Here is a 19,707-nt window from a genome sequence, read left to right as displayed (position 1 = left end):
AAAATCTGACACAGTTGAACCAAAAAAAGACTAGCCATGACCGAGAGAGTTTAAGTAGAGAACACTTGAGATGGCAAGCAGGAAAAGGGCTTAGACACCTTCCTGCTGGCAACAGGGAGGCTCTGGAGGATTTTGAGGCCAAGGGAGTAAAGTGGTCTGATCTTACAGAAAGGCCCTTCTGGCTGCCTGCCATAGAATTACATAGCAGAGGGAGGCTGGGTGCGGTAGCTCACGGCTGTAATCCCAGCACTTTGGGAGGCCGAGGTGGGCGGATCATGAGGTCAAGAGATCAAGACCATCCTGGCCAATACAGTGACCCATCTGTACTAAAAATACAAAAATTAGCTGGGTGTGGTGGTATGCACCTGTAGTCCCAGCTACTTGGGCGGCTGAGGCAGGAGAATCGCTTGAACCTGGGAGGCGGAGGTTGCAGTGAGCTGAGATCGCACCACTGCACTCCAGCCTGGTGACAGAGCAAGGCTCCATCTCAAAAAAAAAAAATTATATAGCAGAGAGGGTGATGCAGGTGGGTCTGGGACGTAGTTGTCCTAGACATGAAAGGGAGACAGCAAGAAGCCAGGATGTCCCTAGGTTTCAGGTTAGATAGTTCAGATGATTGTCTTCCTAGAGAAAGGGGAAAAGTGCAGGAAAAAAAGAAATTGGAGCTTTTGTTGCAGGCATGAAGTTGAGGCGAGTTAGAGACACCATTGCAGCAGAGTTGGATTGACAGATGTGCCCTGCTAGATGACATATGTGTATATGTCATCCAGCCAGGCAAGTTCAGCTGGGGCCAGGGGTCACAAACCTGACCTGGCTGGCCACTTGCTTTGTCAATAAAGTTTTATCAAGCTGGGCATGGTGGCGCATGTCTGTAGTCCCAGCTACTTGGGAAGCCAAGGCGAGAGGATTGCTCGAGTTTGAGGCTGCAGTGAGCTGTGATTGCACCACTGCACTCCAGCCTGGGTGACGGAGTGAGACCCTGTCTCCAAAAAAAAAAAAAAAAAAAGTTTTACTGGCATGCAGCCCACTCATTTACATACTGTCTGGGCTACAAGGGCAGTTGTTATTGCCACAGAAGCCACAAGCTAAAAATGTTTGCAATCTGGCCCTTTACAGAAAAAGTTTGCCAACCCCTGACCTAGAGTGTGAGGAGAGCCTAGGACCCAGTCCTGTGGGCTCTAAGGTTCTAAAGTCAGGCAGAGCCTGCCAAAAAGACTGAGTAGAAACAGCTAATTTGGCCATAGAAAACCAGGTTTGGTGTCACAATTGCCAAGAAGAGCTTTCTTTTTTTTTATGCTTTTTTTTTTTTTTTTTTGAGACCGAGTCTTGCTCTATCACCAGGCTGGAGTGCAGTGGTGCAATCTCAGCTCACTGCAACCTCCGCCTCCTGGGTTCAAGCGATTCTCCTGCTTCAGCTTTCTGAGTAGCTAGGATTATAGGCACATGCCACCACGCCTGGCTAATTTTTGTGTTTTTAGTAGAGACGGGGTTTTACCATCTTGGCCAGGCTGGTCTTGAACTCCTGACCTCATGATCTACCTGCCTTGGCCTCCGAAAGTGCTGGGATTACAGGTGTGAGCCACCACACCTGGCCAAGAGCTCATTCGAAAGGGAAGGGCTGACTACTAGCCACAGCTGAGAGGGACAGTAACTTTAGGACCAAGAAGCAGCTGCTGAGTTTGGTGACTTGGAAGGAGCTGATTCACATCTCTAACACCAAAGAAGGGTTAGAAACATGACTAGAATGGCCTGAAGAACAATTGGAGGCCAGGTGCTCATGTCTGTAATGCCAGCACTTTGGGAGGCCAAGGTGGGAGGATCCCTTGAGCCCAGGAGTTTGAGAGCAGCCTGGGCAACATAGCAAGACCTTCCTCTCCAAAAAGCATGCCTGTAGCCACAGCTACTCAGGAGGCAGAAGTAGGCAGATCACTTGGGCCTGGGAGATTGAGGCTGTAGTGAGCTATGATCACGGCACTGCACTGCAGCCTGGGCAACAGAGTGAGACCCTGTCTCATCAAACAAAAAACCCCAACAATTGGGAATCTGGGAGGTAGACAGTGAATATAGATGCCTCTCTGAGGGTAGACTCTGAAAGACAGAAGTGGGGTGATGGCTGAAAGGGGCGGAAGGGGAGTGGCTGACAGTCCCAGGGTATGTTTCCTTACTGATGGGAGTGATTTGGGGACAGGGATGATTCTGGGCAGAATCGTTAAAGGCAAAAAGTAAGAGCCAGGTGTGGTGACTCAGGCCTATCATCACTTTGGGAGGCGGAGGTAGGCAGATCACTTGAGCCCAGGAGTTGAAGTCCAGACTGGGCAACATAGCAAGACCCCTGTCTCTACTAAAACTAAAACTAATAATAAAAGGCCAAAAGGGATGGGATCCAGAGGCAGAGTAGAAAGACTGATTCTCAATTAGAAGATTAGAAATCTGGAGATGACATGCCAGTAGTGTTTTAGACCAGTGGGAAGACCAAGTAACTCCTGCTTGATCTTGTTGTCAGTGAAAAATGAAATTAGATCATCAATCAAATGGGAAAGGACATTTTGAAAGACACAAGGAAACCTCCATCTAACATTGGAATGTGAAATACAAATCTTGTTCTGTGTCCCTAATAAACATCACTGCCTAGAACACATTTCTATTTGAAGTTCAAAAGCGCTGGTTCAGCCGGGCACAATGGCTCACCCCTGTAATCCCAGCACGTTGGGAGGCCGAGACCGGCAGATCACTTGAGGTCAGGAGTTCGAGACCAGTCTGGGCAACATGGTGAAACCTCGTCTCTACTAAAAATACAAAAATTAGCTGGGCGTGTGTGGTGGCGGGTACCTGTAATCCCAGCTACTCAGGAGGCAGAGGCAGGAGAATCACTTGAATCCGGGAGGCAGAGGTTGCAGTGAGCCAAGATTGCATCACTGCACTCCAGCCTGGGTGACAGAGCAAGGCTGTCTGAAAATAATAAATAAAATTTTAAAGAGCTCTGGTTCATGCTGATCTATGATATTGATTGGAAATGGTAAGAACACACTGCTGTTTGCATTTTCTCTCCTTTGCACCCAATGCTGGAGGCAGTCTCCTTGTTACAGATCACATTTCTGCGGAACATCACGTGGACCTTGTCGAATCTGTGCCGAAACAAGAACCCATACCCTTGCGACACTGCGGTGAAGCAGATACTGCCGGCCCTCCTTCACCTCCTGCAGCACCAGGACAGCGAGGTTCTCTCGGACGCCTGCTGGGCACTGTCCTACCTCACCGACGGCTCCAATAAGCGCATCGGCCAAGTGGTTGACACGGGGGTCCTGCCCAGGCTGGTAGTGCTCATGACCAGCTCAGAACTCAGTGTCTTGGTAAATGTAATCCCGGGCCCTGCAGATTCGAGTCCTTGGGTCATAGTCACTTTAGCAGGTTCTGGGGCAAGGCTTGTCATCTGCATTTCCCTGGTCTTTGCTATTCTTTTTTTTTTTTTTTTTTTTTTTTTGAGACAGAGTCTTGCTCTGTCACCCAGGCTGGAATGCAGTGGCACAATCTCAGCTCATTGCAACCTCTGCCTCCCGGGTTCAAGCGATTCTCCTGTCTCAGCCTCCCGAGTAGCTGGGATTATAGGTGCCCGCAACCATGCCTGGCTCATTTTGTATTTTTAGTAGAGACAGGGTTTCACCATGTTGGCCAGGCTAGTCTCAAACTCCTGACCTCAGGTGATCCTCCTGCCTCGGCCTCCCAAATGGCTAGGATTAGAGGCGTGAGCCACCGTGCCTGCCCATCTTCGCTACTCTGTGGCCAAAAGCTTGAATCTATTTTGATGTCAAATCCTAGTGGGTGTTAAGTAACACTTTTTCTTAACTGGATAACTGGAAAAAGAAAAGTACCAAGTGAAATTACTTATAATCCCACCACCCAGTGAACTATTCATACACTGTCTCCTTCTAGCAGTCCATCTGTGTAGACTTCAGCAAATTGACTTACACTGAATGGGCGTATAAGCTCATCATAACATCTGAATTTCTTATACAAGTATAAAAGAAAATTCCACTGGGTATACTAGCTCACGCCTGTCATCCAACATTTTGGGAAGCTGAGGCAGGCAGATTACTTGAGGCCAAGAGTTCGAGACCAGCCTGGGAAACATAGTGAGACCCCCATCTCCTTTGTTTTTTTTTTTTTTTTTTTTTTTTGAGACAGAGTCTCACTTTGTCGCCCAGGCTGGAGTGCAGTGGCGCGATCTCTGCTCACAGCAAGCTTCACCTCCCAGTTTCACGCCATTCTCCTGCCTCAGCCTCCTGAGTAGCTGGGACTACAGGCGCCCCCCACCACACCCAGCTAATTTTTGTATTTTTAGTAGAAATGGGGTTTCATCATGTTAGCCAGGATGGTCTCGATCTCCTGACCTTTTGATCTGCCTACCTCGGTCTCCCACAGTGCTGGGATTACAGGCGTGAGCCACCGTGCCTGGCCTCAGCTTTTTAAAAAAAAAAAAAAAAAAAAGGCCAGACACGGTGGCTCACAGCTGTAAAAATACAAAAATACAAAAATGTCTTTGTAAAAACACAAAAAAATTAGCTGAGTGTGGTGGCGCACAGCTGTAATTCCAGCTACACGGGAGGCTGAGGCAGGAGAATTCCTTGAACCCAGGAGGTGGAGGTTTCAGTGAGCTGAGATTGTGCCGCTGCACTCCAGCCTGGGTAACAGTGAGATTCCATCTCAAAAAAAAAAAAAAAAAAAAAAAAAAAAATTAGCTGGGTGTGGTGGTGCATACCTGTAGTCTCAGCTACTGGGGAGGCAGAGTTGGGAGAATTTATTGAGCCCAGAAGTTTGAGGATGCAGTGAGCTATGATGGCACACTGTAGTACTCCAGCCAGAGTGACAGAGTGAGACTCTGGGGATTAAAAAAAAAAAACCCCATTATCTTCTCCCCAGTTTGTTCTCTTAGACTAGCTCAGATATAGGCAGAAAGCAAGTAAAACCATTACTAATTGCTTTTCTAGGTTGTTTTTTTTTGTGTGTGTGTCAGATGGAGTCTCTCTGTCACCCAGGCTGGAGTGCAATCTTGGCTCACTGCAACCTCCACCTCCCAAGTTCAAGCAATTCTCCTGCTTCAGCCTCCCGAGTAGCTGGGATCACAGGCACCCATTACCACTATGCCCAGCTGATTTTTGTATTTTTAGTGGAGACAGAGTTTCACCAGGTTGGCCAGGCTGGTCCTGAACTCTTGACCTCAGGTGATCTGCCCACCTCAGCCTCCCAAAGTGCTGGGGTTACAGGCATGAGCCACTGTGCCCTGCCCTGCCGCTTTGCTATGTTATTAAACATGTCACCTACATCATATACTGCTTTGAAATGTGGGTGCATTATATTGAAGATGTCTCTATGCTGTCTGCTCTTTATTTTCTTAATCTTTTGCCTAACATTGCATATTCTGCAGCCTTAGTGATCATCTATTTTGAGATTAGCATAGGACTTCTCAGATGTCGAGTTGGTTTCGGGATAGTGCTAGGGGCATGGAGAGGATGGGATAAGACAAGCAATTTTTGTTGTTGTTGCTTTTTTTTTTTCTTTTTTGACAAAGTCCTTAATCTGTTGCCTAGGCCAGAGTGCAGTGACACAATCTTGGCTCCCTGCAACCTCTGTCTCCTGGGTTCAAGCAATTTTCCTGCCTCAGCCTCCCAAGTAGCTGGTGTGCACCACCACACCCAGCTAATTTTTGTATTTTTAGTAGAGACAGGGTTTCACCATGTTGGCCAGGCTGGTCTCAGACTCCTGGACTCAAGTGATCCATCCGCCTCGGCCTCCCAAAGTGGAGAAGTAAATTCTCTAAGAAGTTGCTTACCCCGGGGTTCTGGGGCCCATTTGGAGCTGCCCTGGTAAGGCCATGACTGGCCTGAAGTACCACTTCTACCTCTCACTTTGGTATCAGGTAAGCAGCCTAATAGGCTAGGAAAATTCTAGAACTGTTGCTGGGCTTTACTGGGGCTGCCACTACAGTACAGAGAAATCTGAATAAAGCCATAGTCCGCTATTGTAGGAGAGTTGTTGTTTTGAGCCCAGTCGTAGACCTGTCCTGGGGATCTTCTGAGTCATCACAGAGGGCTTCCCGATCACACCAGGAAATGGCATTGAGATCTCATTATCTCCAACTAAATATGCAACACGCTTGAAACTGATGATAAATACTAATTCAGTCATTATTATACGATAAAGAGTATAGTCACTGGGCGCGGTAGCTCATGTCTATAATCCCAGCACTTTGGGAGGCCGAGTTGGGCAGATCACTTGAGGTCAGGAGTTCGAGACAAGCCTGGGCAACATGGTGAAACCCCGTCTCTACTAAAAATACAAAAATTAGCCAGGCATAGTGGTACACACCTGTAATCCCAGCTACTCAGGAGGCTGAGGCAGGAGAATTGCTTGAACCCAGGAGACAGAGGTTACAGTGACAGTGAGCCAAAATCGTACCACTGTACTCCAGCCTGGGCAACAGCAAGACCTTGTCTAAAAAAAAAAAAAAAACCTATCGTCAATTTAGCATTTGATGATGAAGTTGAAAGCATATGAGAAGTACAGCAGCATTTCTCAATAAAGGTATTTCTTGGGTATTTCTGTCCCACTTGAGCCAAACAAGTGGGAAGCAGGAAAGTTCCTTTAAATAAATCACCTTTAAACATCCATGGGCCAGGCACAGTGGCTCCTGATTCTAATCCCAGCACTTTGGGAAGACAAGGCAGGATCACTTGAGACCAGCCTGGACAACATAGTAAGACCCCTGTCTCTACAAAAATCTTAAAAATTAGCCGGGCATGGTGGCACATCCGTATAGTCCCAGATACTTGGGAGGCTGGGGAAGGAGGATCACTTGAGCCCAAGAGTTGAAGGCTGCAGTGAGCTATGATCATGCAATCCAGCCTGGGTAACAGTAAAGACCCTGTCTCTTTATTTAAAAAAAAAAAAAAAAGACCATGGATGAATTGAATAAATAATGATCACAGATACAATTCCTGTTCACAGGCTTCCAGACAACCATCAGCTATAGCATGACAATGTTTGGGAGAGAACAGAACTTGGTGTGATTGTTGCCTTCTCCTGGGATAGACTTGAAATACTTAGACTTCTAGCCTTGCTCTTCCAGACCCCTTCTCTCCGCACCGTGGGGAACATTGTCACGGGCACAGATGAGCAGACGCAGATGGCCATCGACGCAGGCATGCTGAACGTGCTCCCCCAGCTCCTGCAACACAACAAGCCCTCCATCCAGAAGGAGGCAGCCTGGGCCCTGAGCAACGTAGCAGCGGGGCCTTGTCACCACATCCAACAGCTGCTTGCCTACGACGTCTTGCCTCCCTTGGTGGCTCTGCTAAAAAACGTAAGTGGCACACACAGCAACCATGGCAAAGGACTACTTTCCAATAGCCCTGAGTTGAACTCCTTCAGGAATCCAGACACAGGTGCAGAAACAAATTGATATCACAGCAGAGCTCTGAAACCTCAGAGTCCTAGCTCTGCCTGAAAAAAAGGAAGGGGGTGTTCCATTCTGAAGAACCCATTAAAGATTTGGAAGACGGAACAAGCATTATTCAATGACAAGGTGACCCCATGGCTCAAACATCCAGAAAGCTCTTGAGCTAGTAAATATTGGCTCATGTCTAAGCGGTGGTGAAAGAATGTGCCATCTATTCTCTCTCTACCAAAAGAGGGTGGAGCTTTTATTTTTAGGAGCAAAAGCATATCATGCTATGGTGATACCATACACTGAAGGAAAGGCAAGTTAAATTGATTAAAGTGGTCATGTCAACAAAATTCTAATCTAAACGTAGAAATACAATAAAGCAGGCTGAGTGCAGTGGCTCATGGCTGTAATTCCAACATTTTGGGAGGCCCAGTCAGATGGATAGATTGCCCAGGCTGGTCTCAAATGCCTGAACTCAATGTGGTGAAACTCTCTCTCTACAAAAAATATATGTATACAAAAACTAGCCAGGCTTGGTGGCATATGCCTGTAGTCCCAGCTATTTGGGAGGCTAAGGTAGGAGGATCAATTGAGCCCGGGAGGTCAAGGCTGCCGTGAGCTAGGATCACACCACTGCACTGTAGCCTGTGTGACACAGTGAGACCCTGCCTCCAAAAAAAAAAAAAAAAAAAAAAAAAAAAGTTGGGGGCAGGCACAGTGGCTTAAGCCCATAATCCCAGCACTTTGGGAGGCCAAGGCAGGTGGATCACCTGAGATCAGGAGTTCGATACCAGCCTGGCCAATATGGTGAAACCCCATCTCTACTAAAAACACAAAAAATTAGCCAGGTGTGTGGTAGTGGGTGCCTGTAATCCCAGCTACTTGGGAGGCTAAGACAGGAGAATCACTTGAACCTGGGGGGTGGAGGTTGCAGTGAGCCGCGCTCGCGCCACTATACTCCAGCCTGGGCAGCAAGAGTAAAACTGTCTCAAAAAAACAAGAACAAAAAAAACATCGTTATTTCTCCTGATTTGTACTCCCCTTTTGCAGGAGCAATGACTATCCTTGGCATTTTTCTTTTTGCCACCTTTAAAGGAATGAGCTATGTTTAAACTATCTATAGTCAGGAATGGTTACCTTGGGCTGGGGGTGGGGAGGCAGGTGGAGTCTCATGGGGTTGAGGAGAAGCTACTGGCGGTGTTCCTGTTCTCAGGCTGGGTAGTGAGTTCCCAGGGTGCACCAAGTATGACAAGCTAGGCAAGAGAGAAAGACCAGGTGTGTTGCCCAAATTATAGCATCTTCCAATCTGTTCAGTACTTCTGGTCCTGCACGCCTCTGTAAATCTGTACATAGTCTAGTGAGAAACATCTAGTTATGAATCAAAGAACATATTTCAAGTGGTGTCTTTTGAACTATAACTTGCTTGGAGCCATAAGTTATTTGTTTTGTTTTTTTACACTGAGGTCAGTTTTCCTCAGCCATAAAATGGGAATAAATCCTACCCAGGAATAGAAGAATAGAAGATAAATTCCTCCTGTATCTCTGGCCAAGTGCACTTTATAAATACAAAGATTTATTGAGCAATTATTTCTTATTTTTTATTTTTTTGGAGATGGAGTCTCGCTCTGTCACCCAGACTGGAGTGCAGTGGGACAATTTCGGCTCACTGAAACCTCTGCCTCCTTGGTTCAAGTGATTCTCCTTCCTCAGTCTCCTGATTAACTGGGATTATAGGTGCACACCTCCACGCCCGGCTAATTTTTTTATATTTTAGTAGAGACAGGGTTTCACCATGTTGCCAAGACTAGTCTCTAACACCTGAGCTCAGGCAATCTGCCTGCCTCGGCCTCCCAAAGTGCTGGGATTGCAGGTGTGAGCCACCGTGCCCGACCTGAATGATATTTCAATGGTCTTTCTCTGTCACCTCTGGGCTGGCTTGGTCGCTCAGGTTGTATCTGTGTGCCCAGCCTTACAGCTTCTTGGCCAAAGCTTTACTAGATCAGAAAGACTAGAAATGTAGACATAGGCCACTGTCATCTAAAACCCCAAGCATAACTCCTAGTCTATGTAGATTACCTGAATTGGTTAATGTCAGTTTCATTTTTTCCCTGTAGCCTGATGTGGGCAAATGAGCCTATTTGGTCTTAGAGCTTCCCTCTAAGACCCCACCTGAGTCTCCTGCCTCCTCCTTGGCTTTCCAAAGATGCCATCTTCTGACCAAGAACTAGAGGCAGGAGCCGGGCATGGGGTTCGTGCCTGTAATCCCAACAGTTTGGGAGGCCGAGATGGGAGGATCACTTGAGGTCAGGAGTTCGAGACCAACCTGGCCAACATGGTGAAACCCCGTCTGTACTAAAAATACAAAAATTAGCTGGGTATGGTGGTGAGTGCCTATAATCCCAGCACTTTGGGAGGCTGAGCGAGGCAGGCGCATCATGAGGTCAAGAGATCGAGACCATCCTGGCCAACATGGTGAAACCCGTCTCTACTAAAAATACAAAAAATTAGCTGGGCGTGGTAGCACATGCCTGTAGTCCCAGCTACTCAGGAGGCTGAGGCAGGAGAATCGCTTGAACCTGGGAGGTAGAGATTGCAGTGAGCTGAGATCGCGCCACTGCACTCCAGCCTGGGCGACAGAGTGATGGGGGAAAAAAGAGCTGGAGGCAGGTAGCCAAGGCATTCTATGTAAATTGTACATGCAGTCCTGGCTGTCACCAGCCTCCCTAGAAAGTGAACCAAGTTGGTGTCTTATATTTAGATTCTCGAGGATCTGTAGAGAATGTAAACGTTCTTGTTCTGCAGGGAGAATTTAAAGTCCAGAAAGAGGCTGTCTGGACGGTGGCGAACTTTGCAACAGGGGCCACCATGGATCAGCTGATCCAGCTCGTCCACTCTGGGGTCCTGGAGCCACTGGTGAATCTGCTCACTGCTCCGGATGTTAAAATTGTTCTCATCATCCTTGATGTCATCTCTTGCATCCTCCAGGTGAGCCGTTCTGAACAGGTTGGTTTGTAAGTAGCTGTCTCCAACTGGATACAGGCATTTAATGTGGCTCTTAAAACTCAAGTTGCATTTTGGGAGGCCGAGACGGGTGGATCACCTGAGGTCAGGAGTTTGAGGCCAGCCTGGCCAACATAGTGAAACCCTGTCAAATTAGCCGGGAATGGTAGTGCACGTCTGTATCCCAGCTACTCGGGAGGCTGAGGTGGGAGAATCGCTTGAAACCCGGGAGGCAGAGGTTGCAGTTGAGCCAAGATGGTGCCACTGCACTCCAGCCTGGGCGACAGAGCCAGACTCCGTCTCAAACAAAACCCAAGTTGGATTATTTCTCTTCCCCCAATACCTCCACCCTCCTCTGTCCATGTGTCCTGTGGATAAACACAAAAAGAGCCATCTCGAAGGACCATGGTCTTCGTTTTCTCAAACAAATGTCTATGTGCCAGATATTTTATCAGATGCTCAGACTATGACAGTGCAAAGTCCCTGCTGTAATGGACATTATGTATGAGGGGAGAGACGGAGGACAGACACATCAGGTAGGGAGTAATGGATCAAGTAAATCAGATAAAGGGGCAGTCACTAATAGTTCAGGGTGGGGAGTGACTGTAGCTGTCTTTATAGAGACAGAGACAGCGAAAGAGACAGACAGACAGAGACACAGACGGAGAGAGACACAGACGGAGAGAGACACACACACGGAGAGAGACACACAGATGGAGAGAGAGAGACACACGGAGAGAGACAGACAGACGGAGAGACAGAGAGATGGACAGAGATGGAGAGTCAGAGAGATGGACAGAGACGGAGACAGAGAGATGGACAGAGACGGAGACGGAGAGATGGACAGAGACGGAGAGATGGACAGAGACGGAGATGGAGAGATGGACAGAGACAGAGAGAGACGGACAGAGATGGAGAGAGAGACGGACAGAGATGGAGAGAGACGGAGACAGATGGACAGAGACAGATGGACAGAGAGACAGGGAGAGAGAGAGACGCGCAGAGACAGAGACGGAGACACAGAGAGACACAGAGACACAGAGACAGGCACACAGAGAGAGACAGAGACACAGAGAGAGACAGAGACAGACAGAGAGATAGGATCTCTGCTCTGCTGCCCACGCTGGAGTGCTGTGATCCTAGCTCACTGCGGCCTTGATCTCCCGGGCTCAAGCAATCCTCCCACCTCAGCCACCTGAATCGCTGACACTACAGCCAGACGCAACTACGCCTGGCCAATGTTTGTATTTTTAGTAGAGAAAGGGTCTTGCTATGTTGCCCAGGCTGTTCTCTAACTCCTGGGCTCAAGTCATCCTCCCGCCTCAGCCTCCCAAAGTGCTGGGATTACAGGTGTGAGCCACCGTGCCTGGTCAAGAGGATTGGCTTCTGAGGAGGCTCACACGATGGCTGGGAAGTCGCTTGGACACGTGGACCTTCTCCACTGGGCTGCCTGAGTGTCCTCACATCATGACAGCTGGCTTCCTATGGAGTAAGGGGTCTAAAAGCAAGGTGAAGGCCTCAATGTCCTTCATGACCTGACCTTGGAGGTCACATTCTGTCTGTCACTTCCACAACATCCTATTGGTTACACAGGTCATCCCCATTCAGTGTGAGTGGGGAACTACACAGGGTTTGAGCACCAGGGATCAGGGATCATCAGGGCAATCTTGGAGGCTAGCTGGATTCATTTGGTTAGGGTCCTGTTAAAAAATTACTGTTTTATGGCTGGGCATGGTGACTCACACCTGTAATCCAGCACTTTGGGAGGCCGAGGTATGCAGATCACCTGAGGTCAGGACTTCAAGACAAGCCTGGCCAGCATCGTGAAACCCCATCTCTACAAAAAAAATTAGCCAGGCATGGTGGCTCACGCCTGTAATCCCAGCTATTCAGGAGGCTGAGGCATGAGAATCACTTGAACCTGGGAGGTGGAGGTTGCAGTGAGCCGAGATCATGCCACTGCACTCCAGCTTGGGCAACAGAGCAAGAGTCTGTCTCTAAAAATAAATAAATAAAAATATAAATTATATGAATTATATATATTTTGAAACAGGATCTCACTCTGTCACCCAGGCTAGAATGCAGTGGTGTGATCTCAGCTCACTGCAGCCTCAACTTCCTACACTCAGGTGATCCTCCCACCTTAGCCTTCCAAGTAGATGGGATTACAGGCTTGTGCTACCACACCCAGCTAATTTTTGTATTTTTAGCAGAGACGGGGTCTTGCTATGTTGCCCACGCTGGTCTCAAACTCCTGGGCTCAAGTTATCTTCTCACCTCAGCCTCCCAAAGTGCTGGGATTACAGGAATGGGCCACTGTGCCCAGCTTAGTTAAGGTTCTTTTATAGGTGACAAAACCATCTGAAAAGCTTCAAAGTAACACCAGGGAGCTCCTTTTAGAAGCCCACTTAAGCATCTTTTTAATGTAATTTTCTTAAAGAACAACCTAAGTCAAGACTAGATTTGAAATTCAACCCAATTATACCCTGAAACTTGGAGCAAACGACACAGATAAAGAATAGATATTTGGGCCAAGTGCATTGGCTCATACTTGTAATCCCAGCACTTCGGGAGACCGAGGCGAGAGGATCACCTGAGGTTAGGAGTTTGAGCCCAGGCTGGCCAACATGGCGAAACCCCATCTCTACAAAAATACAAAAAAGTTAGCCTGGCATGGCGTGTACCTGTAGTCTCAGGAACTTGCCTCAGACTGAGGCAGGAGAATCTCTGGAACCTGGGAGGTAGAGAGTGTAGTGAGCCAACATTATGCCACTGCACTCCAGCCTGGGCGATAGAGCGAGGCTCTGTCTCAAAAAAAAAAAAAAAAAAAGATATTCGGGCCAAATGCAGTGGCTCATGCCTGTAATCCCAGCACTTTGGGAGGCCAAGGCAGGAGGATTGCTTGAGGCCAGGAGGTGGAGACTAATCTGGGTAATGCAGCAAGATCTTGTCTCCACACAAAATGCTAACAAAATTATGATATCTTCTGAGTCTTCCCTGTGTATCTTCTTCATTAATTTTTTTTTTGAGACTGAGTCTTATGCTGTCATCTAGGCTGGAGTGCAGTGGTGCAATGTCAGCTCACTGCAACCTCTGCCTCCTGGTTCAAGCAATTCTTGTGCCTCAGCCTCCTGAGTAGCTGGGATTATAGGCACCTGCCACCACGCCCAACGAATTTTTGTATTTTTAGTAGAGACAGGGTTTCACCATGTTGGCCAGGCTGGTCTCAGACTCCTGAGACGCGCAGAGAGTCTCAAGTGATCCGCCTGCCTCGGCCTCCCAAAGTGCTGGGATTACAGGCATGAGCCACTGCACCCGGCCCTATAGTTATGATATGTGTCTATATATTGTGGATACCTGAAATGGGAAGATTGCAACTATCCATTCTGGAATGGTAGCCTTTGGTCTGCTTCCACTGGGGGCAGCTCCCTTGAGGGCTGGCAGAGGCCCCATCCCACAAGGGCTCCTGCTGGGGGGGGGTCTCATGTCCCCTTGTACTTGGTCACAGGCGGCAGAGAAACGGTCTGAGAAGGAAAACCTGTGTCTTCTGATAGAAGAACTCGGTGGGATTGATAGAATTGAGGCTTTACAGCTGCATGAGAACCGTCAAATTGGCCGGTCGGCTTTGAACATCATCGAGAAGCACTTTGGTGAGGTAAGTGATTTAGGATCAAGGAGGAGTGTCCAGGGGTCCTGGTGGGGCAGCTCTGCAGAGGGTCACCCTGCCGGGGCCTGGGCTGTTGCGTGTGGCAGGTGACTGGGCAGGTGGGCTTCACTCCTGCTACATCCTCTGAAGTTAATGTGTCTCGCCTACCCCTGCTGTATCGGGTCATCTTTGAGTAGTGACTTCTTGGTGCCTGGAAGCTATTCTAATTCCTTGGGAGCTTGTCCCGCTGCCTCTGGCTTAAAACTTCACTTTACTGGTCTCCTTTTTGGGAAAGGTATGGCAGGGGAGAGGATTTGATGCTAACGTGACTCTTTTTTTTTTTTTTTTTTTTTTTTGAGATGGTTTCACTCTGTTGCCCAGGCTGGAGGGCAGAGGCACCATCTCAGCTCACTGCAACTTCTGTCTCCCAGATTCAGTTGATTCTTGAGCTTCAGTGACCCGAGTAGCTGGGATTAGAGAGATGTACTACGGTGCCCAGCTAATCTTTAGTAGAGACAGGGTTTCCCTATGTTAGCCAGGCTGTTCTCAAACCCCTGGCCTCAAGTGATCCACCCACCTCGGCGTAATCTCAAAGTGCTGGGATCACAGGCGTGAGCCACCATGCCCAGCCCGTCTCTACAACAGTATTTATCTTCCCAAACTGAAACTCCCTACCCGTTCACTACAAAGTCCCCAACACACCTTTCCCCTAGCCCTTTTAGTAACCATCATTTTGCTTTCTGTCTCTATGAATTTGACTATTCTAGGGACCTCATGAGTGGAATTGTACAGTATTTGTACTTTTGTGATTGATATATTTCCTCTTGGCATACCTTCTTCAAGGTTCATCCGTGTTGTAGCATGCCAGGATTGCTTTCCTTTTTAAGGCTGAATAATACTCCATTGAATGTATATATATGCCACATTGTATTTATTCATTTACCTGTCAATCGACATGTGACTTTCTTCTACCATTTCGCTATGGTGAATACACTGCTATGAACACGGGTGTGTAAGCCTGTTAGAGTCCCTGCTTCCAATTTTTTTTTTTTTTTTTTAAGACAGGGTCCTGCTCTGTCACCCAGGCTGGAAGGCAGTGGCCGCAACAATTGTTCATGGTAGCCTTGACTTCCCTGGGCTCAAGCAATCCTCCCACGTAGCTGGGACTACAAGCATGCACCACTATGCTGGCAGCTAACTTTTGTATTTTTTTTTTTTTTTTTTGTAGAGATGGGATTTCTCCATGTTGCCCAGGTTGGTCTAAAACCCTGAGCTCAAGCAAGCCACTTGTCTCGGCCTCCCAAGGTGCCGAGATTACAGGTGTGTGCTACCGTGCCTGGCCCAGTTCTTTGGAGTATATACCCAGAGTGGACTTGCCAGATTATGTGGTAATTCCATTTTGAATTTTTGAAGAACTACCACGCTCTTTTCCACAGTAGATGTACCATTTCACATCCCTACCAACAATGCATGAGGATTCCAATTTCTCCACACCCTTGCCAACATTTGTTATTTTCTAGGTGTTTCGGTAATAGATATCCTCATGGGTATAAAGTGGTATCTCATTGTGGTTTGATTTGCACTTATATCAGAAACTTTTCATATGAGGAAGGCAACCTCACATTTATTTCATGACCAGATCAACATGGGGCTAGGAGTTTATAGAGTGATACTTCTCTTAGGTGTCAAAGGTGACTTATCAGCAAAATAAAGGACCATACAATCAATATGACCAGGTGGATGGTGTGGTTAGCTGGGGCAGTTAATCTTGATTTGGGACCAAGAAGATGCTCTCGGCTGGGAGCAGTGGTTCATGTCTGTAATCCTAGCACTTTGGGAGGCCGAGGCAGGCAGATCACGAGGTCAGGAGTTCAAGACCAGCCTGGCCAACATGGTGAAACCCTGTCTCTACTAAAAATACAGAATTAGCTGGATGTGGTGGTTTGTGCCCGTAATCCCAGCTACTCAGGAGGCTGAGGCAGGAGAATTGCTTGAACCCCAGAACAGAGGTTGCAGTGAGCCGAGATTGTCCCACTATATTCCAGCCTGGGCAACAGAGCAAAACTCCATCTCCAAAAAAAGAAAAAAAAAAAGCTCTCAAGCCAGGTGTGGTAGCTCATGCCTATAATTGCAGCACTTTGGGAAGCTAATGTGGGTGGATTGCTTGAGCCCAGGAGCTCTGAGACCAGCCTGGGCAACATAGCGAGGGCCCCATATCAAAAAAAATACAAAAATTAGTCAGGTGTAATGGCATGTGCCTGTAATCCCAGTTACTCGGGAGGCTACAGTGGGAGGATTGCTTGAGCTGTGATTGTGCCACTCTACTCCAACCTGGGCAACAGCACGAGACTGTCTTAAAAAATAAAAAAATGCTCTCAAAGGAGACCAGACCTAGAATGGTGATAATGGTGATAAGCATTTTTCAGGTTAATGGTTCCTATGAAAACCTCATAAATAAGAAGCTCAGCTGGTTGCAGTGGCTCATGCCTGTAATCCCAGCACTTTGGGAGGCTGAGGCAGGTGGATCACCTGAGGTCAGGAGTTCGAGACCAGCCTGGCCAACATGGCAAAACCCCGTCTCTACTAAAAATACAAAAATTAGCTAGGTGTGGTGATGGGCGCCCGTAATCCCAGCTACTCAGGAGGCTGAGACAGCAGAATCACTTGAACCCGGAAAGCAGAGGTTGTAGTGAGCCACAATCATGCCACTGCACTCCAGCCTGGGTGACAGAGTGAGACTCCATCTCAAAAAAATAAATAAATAAATAGAGACTTATCTTTTAAAGGGGGTTTGATCCCTGGGGCTTCATCCAAGAACTCCAGGGTAAAGATTTCTGGACTAGAAGTAGTAGCTATACCCATCATTTGCTTAACTCATTGTCAGGATGGTGTTCTATGTCTATCAAAACTGCGTTTAAAAATGAGCTACTCACAAAAGGACAAATATTATGCAATTCCACTTAGATATGGTACCTAGAGTCATCAAATTCGTAGAGACAAAGTAGAATGGTGGTTGCCAGGTGCTGGGTGGAGGAGGGAATGAGGAGTGATTAAATACAGTGATCCCAACCTTTTTGACACCAGGGACCAGTTTTTGTGAAAGACAAATTTTCCACAGGCTGGCGGGTGAGGGGATGGTTTCAGGATGATTCGAGAGCATTATATTTATTGTGCGCTTTATATTATTACATGGTAATATATAATGAAATAATTATACAGCTCATTGTAATACAGAATCAGCGGGAACCCTGAGCTCTTTTCCCACAACTAGATGATCCCATCTGGGGGTGATGGGAGAGAGTGACAGATCATCAGACACTAGATTCTCGTAAGGAGCATGCAGCCTGGTTCCCTGGCATGCGCAGTTCACAATAGGATTTGTGCTGCTATGAGAATCTAATGCTGCCGCTGATCTGACAGGAGGCAGAGCTCAGGTGGTAATGCGAGTGATGGGGAGTGGCTGTAAATACAGATGAAGCTTCGCTTGCTAGCCTGCTGCTCACCTTCTGCTGTGTGGCCCAGTTCCTAATAGGCCACGGATAGGGGGTTGGGGACCCCTGATGCAATAGGTACAAAGCTTCAGTTGTGCAAGATGAAAAAGTTCTAGAGATGGATGGTGGTGATGGTTGCCCAACAATGTGAATGTACTTAATTGCTACCGAGCTACCTGCTTAAACATGGTTAAGAGGGTCCATTTTGTTAGAAGGTGCATCTTGCCAAATGTGCAGTGATAATGTGCTGAGAATCATGGAGGTATAACAGTGTCTGTTCTCTCCTGAAGGAAGAAGATGAGAGCCTAACTTTGCTGAGCCAAGTCATAGACCAAGATTATGAATTTATAGATTATGAATGCTTAGCAAAAAAATAGCCAAGCTCCATAACTCCTAAATCAACAACCCAGTGCTAAAGGATAACTTCTTTAAGAAGCAGCAGTCCTCTATCTTAGTGTAACTCAAATGTGAAGCTTTTAAAACTTGACATTAATAAAATGTTCAACACTTTCACCTTTCTCTATCTGAACTTCAGATAAACGACTTGCATCTTAAAACCATGTGGAATTCATCTCCTAAGAACATTTGTTTAGGCCGTGCGTGGTGGCTCACACCTGTAAGCCCAGCACTTTGAGAGGCCAAGGCGGGTGGATCACCTGAGGTCAGGAGTTTGAGACCAGCCTGGCCAACACAGTGAAACTCCGTCTCTGCTAAAAATACAAAAAATTAGCCGGGCATGGTGACGCATGCCTGTAATCCCAGCTATTTGGGAGGCTGAGGCAGGAGAACTGCTTGAACCCAGGAGGGCGGAGGTTGCAGTGAACTGAGATCTAGCCATTGTACTCCAGCCTGGGCAACAAGAGTGAAACTCCATCTCAAAAAAAAAAAATAAAAAATAAAGAACATTTGTTTAGTAATTGCCTTTTAAAAGGTCTTAAAGTAAAACCTTCAAGACAGAGTAGAATGGTCTTATAGCTATCTGGACAGACTTTTTCTTTTTCTTTCTTTTTTTTTTTTTTTTTTTGAGATGAAGTTTCGCTGTTGTCACCCAGGCTGGAGTGCAATGGTGTGATCTAGGCTCACTGCAACTTCCATCTCCTGGGTTCCAGTGATTTTCCTGCCTCTCCTGCCAAATAGCTGGGACTATAGGTGCCTGCCACCATGCCAGGCTAATTTTTGTATTTTTGGTAGAGATGGGGTTTCACCATGTTGACCAGGCTGGTCTTGAACTCATGACCTCAGGTGATCCACATGTCTCAGCCTCCCAAAGTGCTTGGATTACAGGCTTGAGCCACCATGCCTGGTCTCTACACAGACTTTGACTTGCGGGTACAATATCATTGGTTCTTGGTGCTGCAGGGACAGTGTTACTGGCCTTCTTTCCTCTGGCAATTAATATCCTGACACTGACAAGATCTAAGATAATTTTCTCTAGAAACTCAATCTCTCTTATTCTTCCTAGAAAGAGAGAGCGAGTGTGTGTGTTTCTATATTTCAGGGCAGCGCCACCACATGCAGCTAACCTTTTAAAGAATTCTGTAGAGATGGGGTGTTACTATGTCCAGGTTAGTCTTGAACTCCTGGCCTCAAGCCATTCTGTCCCTTCAGCCTCCCAAAGTGCTGGGATTACAAGCATGAGCCACCGCGCCTGGCCTACATTTTATATTTGAACCATGACTTTCTTGTATACTTAGTTTTCATAACTTAAATGAACTTTGATACAATGTACGTATTTTACAGAGCTATAGATATTTAAAGCAAGGGAGGACCCATGCCTCTTCCACCCCATCCCCAGAGACCAGAACTTTCTACTCTTTGATCTGTTTAGTCTATGCTTTCATAATTCTAAACATTATGCTTATGCTACATTTAAAGATGATGTTCGAATTTACAGAAGAGATAGCCATTTTTTATACTACCCCCCTGTCTTCCCATCATAGATATCTAATTTTTGTTAGCTTAATGTCCAGATTTTACCATAATGATGTAAATTATATTCAGAAGTGTGTTTTCCTTAGCATTAATCCACATCTTCGCTCATATGCTTTGTTTTCCTTGGGTTTACCTCATATCAAATTCTTTGCTACAAGTGTAAACCTCCTGCTGTATGTAATACATCAGTAATCTAC

At 46.9% G+C, this 19,707-nt stretch overlaps 1 protein-coding gene across 1 annotated transcript in view; it reads left to right on the top strand.

Moving 5' to 3' along the window:
- KPNA7 (karyopherin subunit alpha 7) overlaps positions 1-18,091 on the top strand; it is a 34,580-nt gene extending 16,489 nt beyond the window's left edge. Inside the window, exons 7-11 of the mRNA XM_055292457.1 lie at positions 3,087-3,350; positions 7,124-7,357; positions 10,244-10,426; positions 13,950-14,096; positions 17,869-18,091. Of these exons, the coding sequence (XP_055148432.1) occupies positions 3,087-3,350; positions 7,124-7,357; positions 10,244-10,426; positions 13,950-14,096; positions 17,869-17,955 (915 nt within the window). The 3' untranslated portion in view covers positions 17,956-18,091. The remainder of the gene's footprint in view (positions 1-3,086; positions 3,351-7,123; positions 7,358-10,243; positions 10,427-13,949; positions 14,097-17,868) is intronic.
- The last annotated feature ends 1,616 nt before the right edge of the window (positions 18,092-19,707 follow it).

Source organism: Symphalangus syndactylus, chromosome 9 (genome assembly GCF_028878055.3).
Source record: "Symphalangus syndactylus isolate Jambi chromosome 9, NHGRI_mSymSyn1-v2.1_pri, whole genome shotgun sequence".
Taxonomy (NCBI): domain Eukaryota; kingdom Metazoa; phylum Chordata; class Mammalia; order Primates; family Hylobatidae; genus Symphalangus; species Symphalangus syndactylus.
This window is presented reverse-complemented; position numbering and strand designations above follow the sequence as displayed.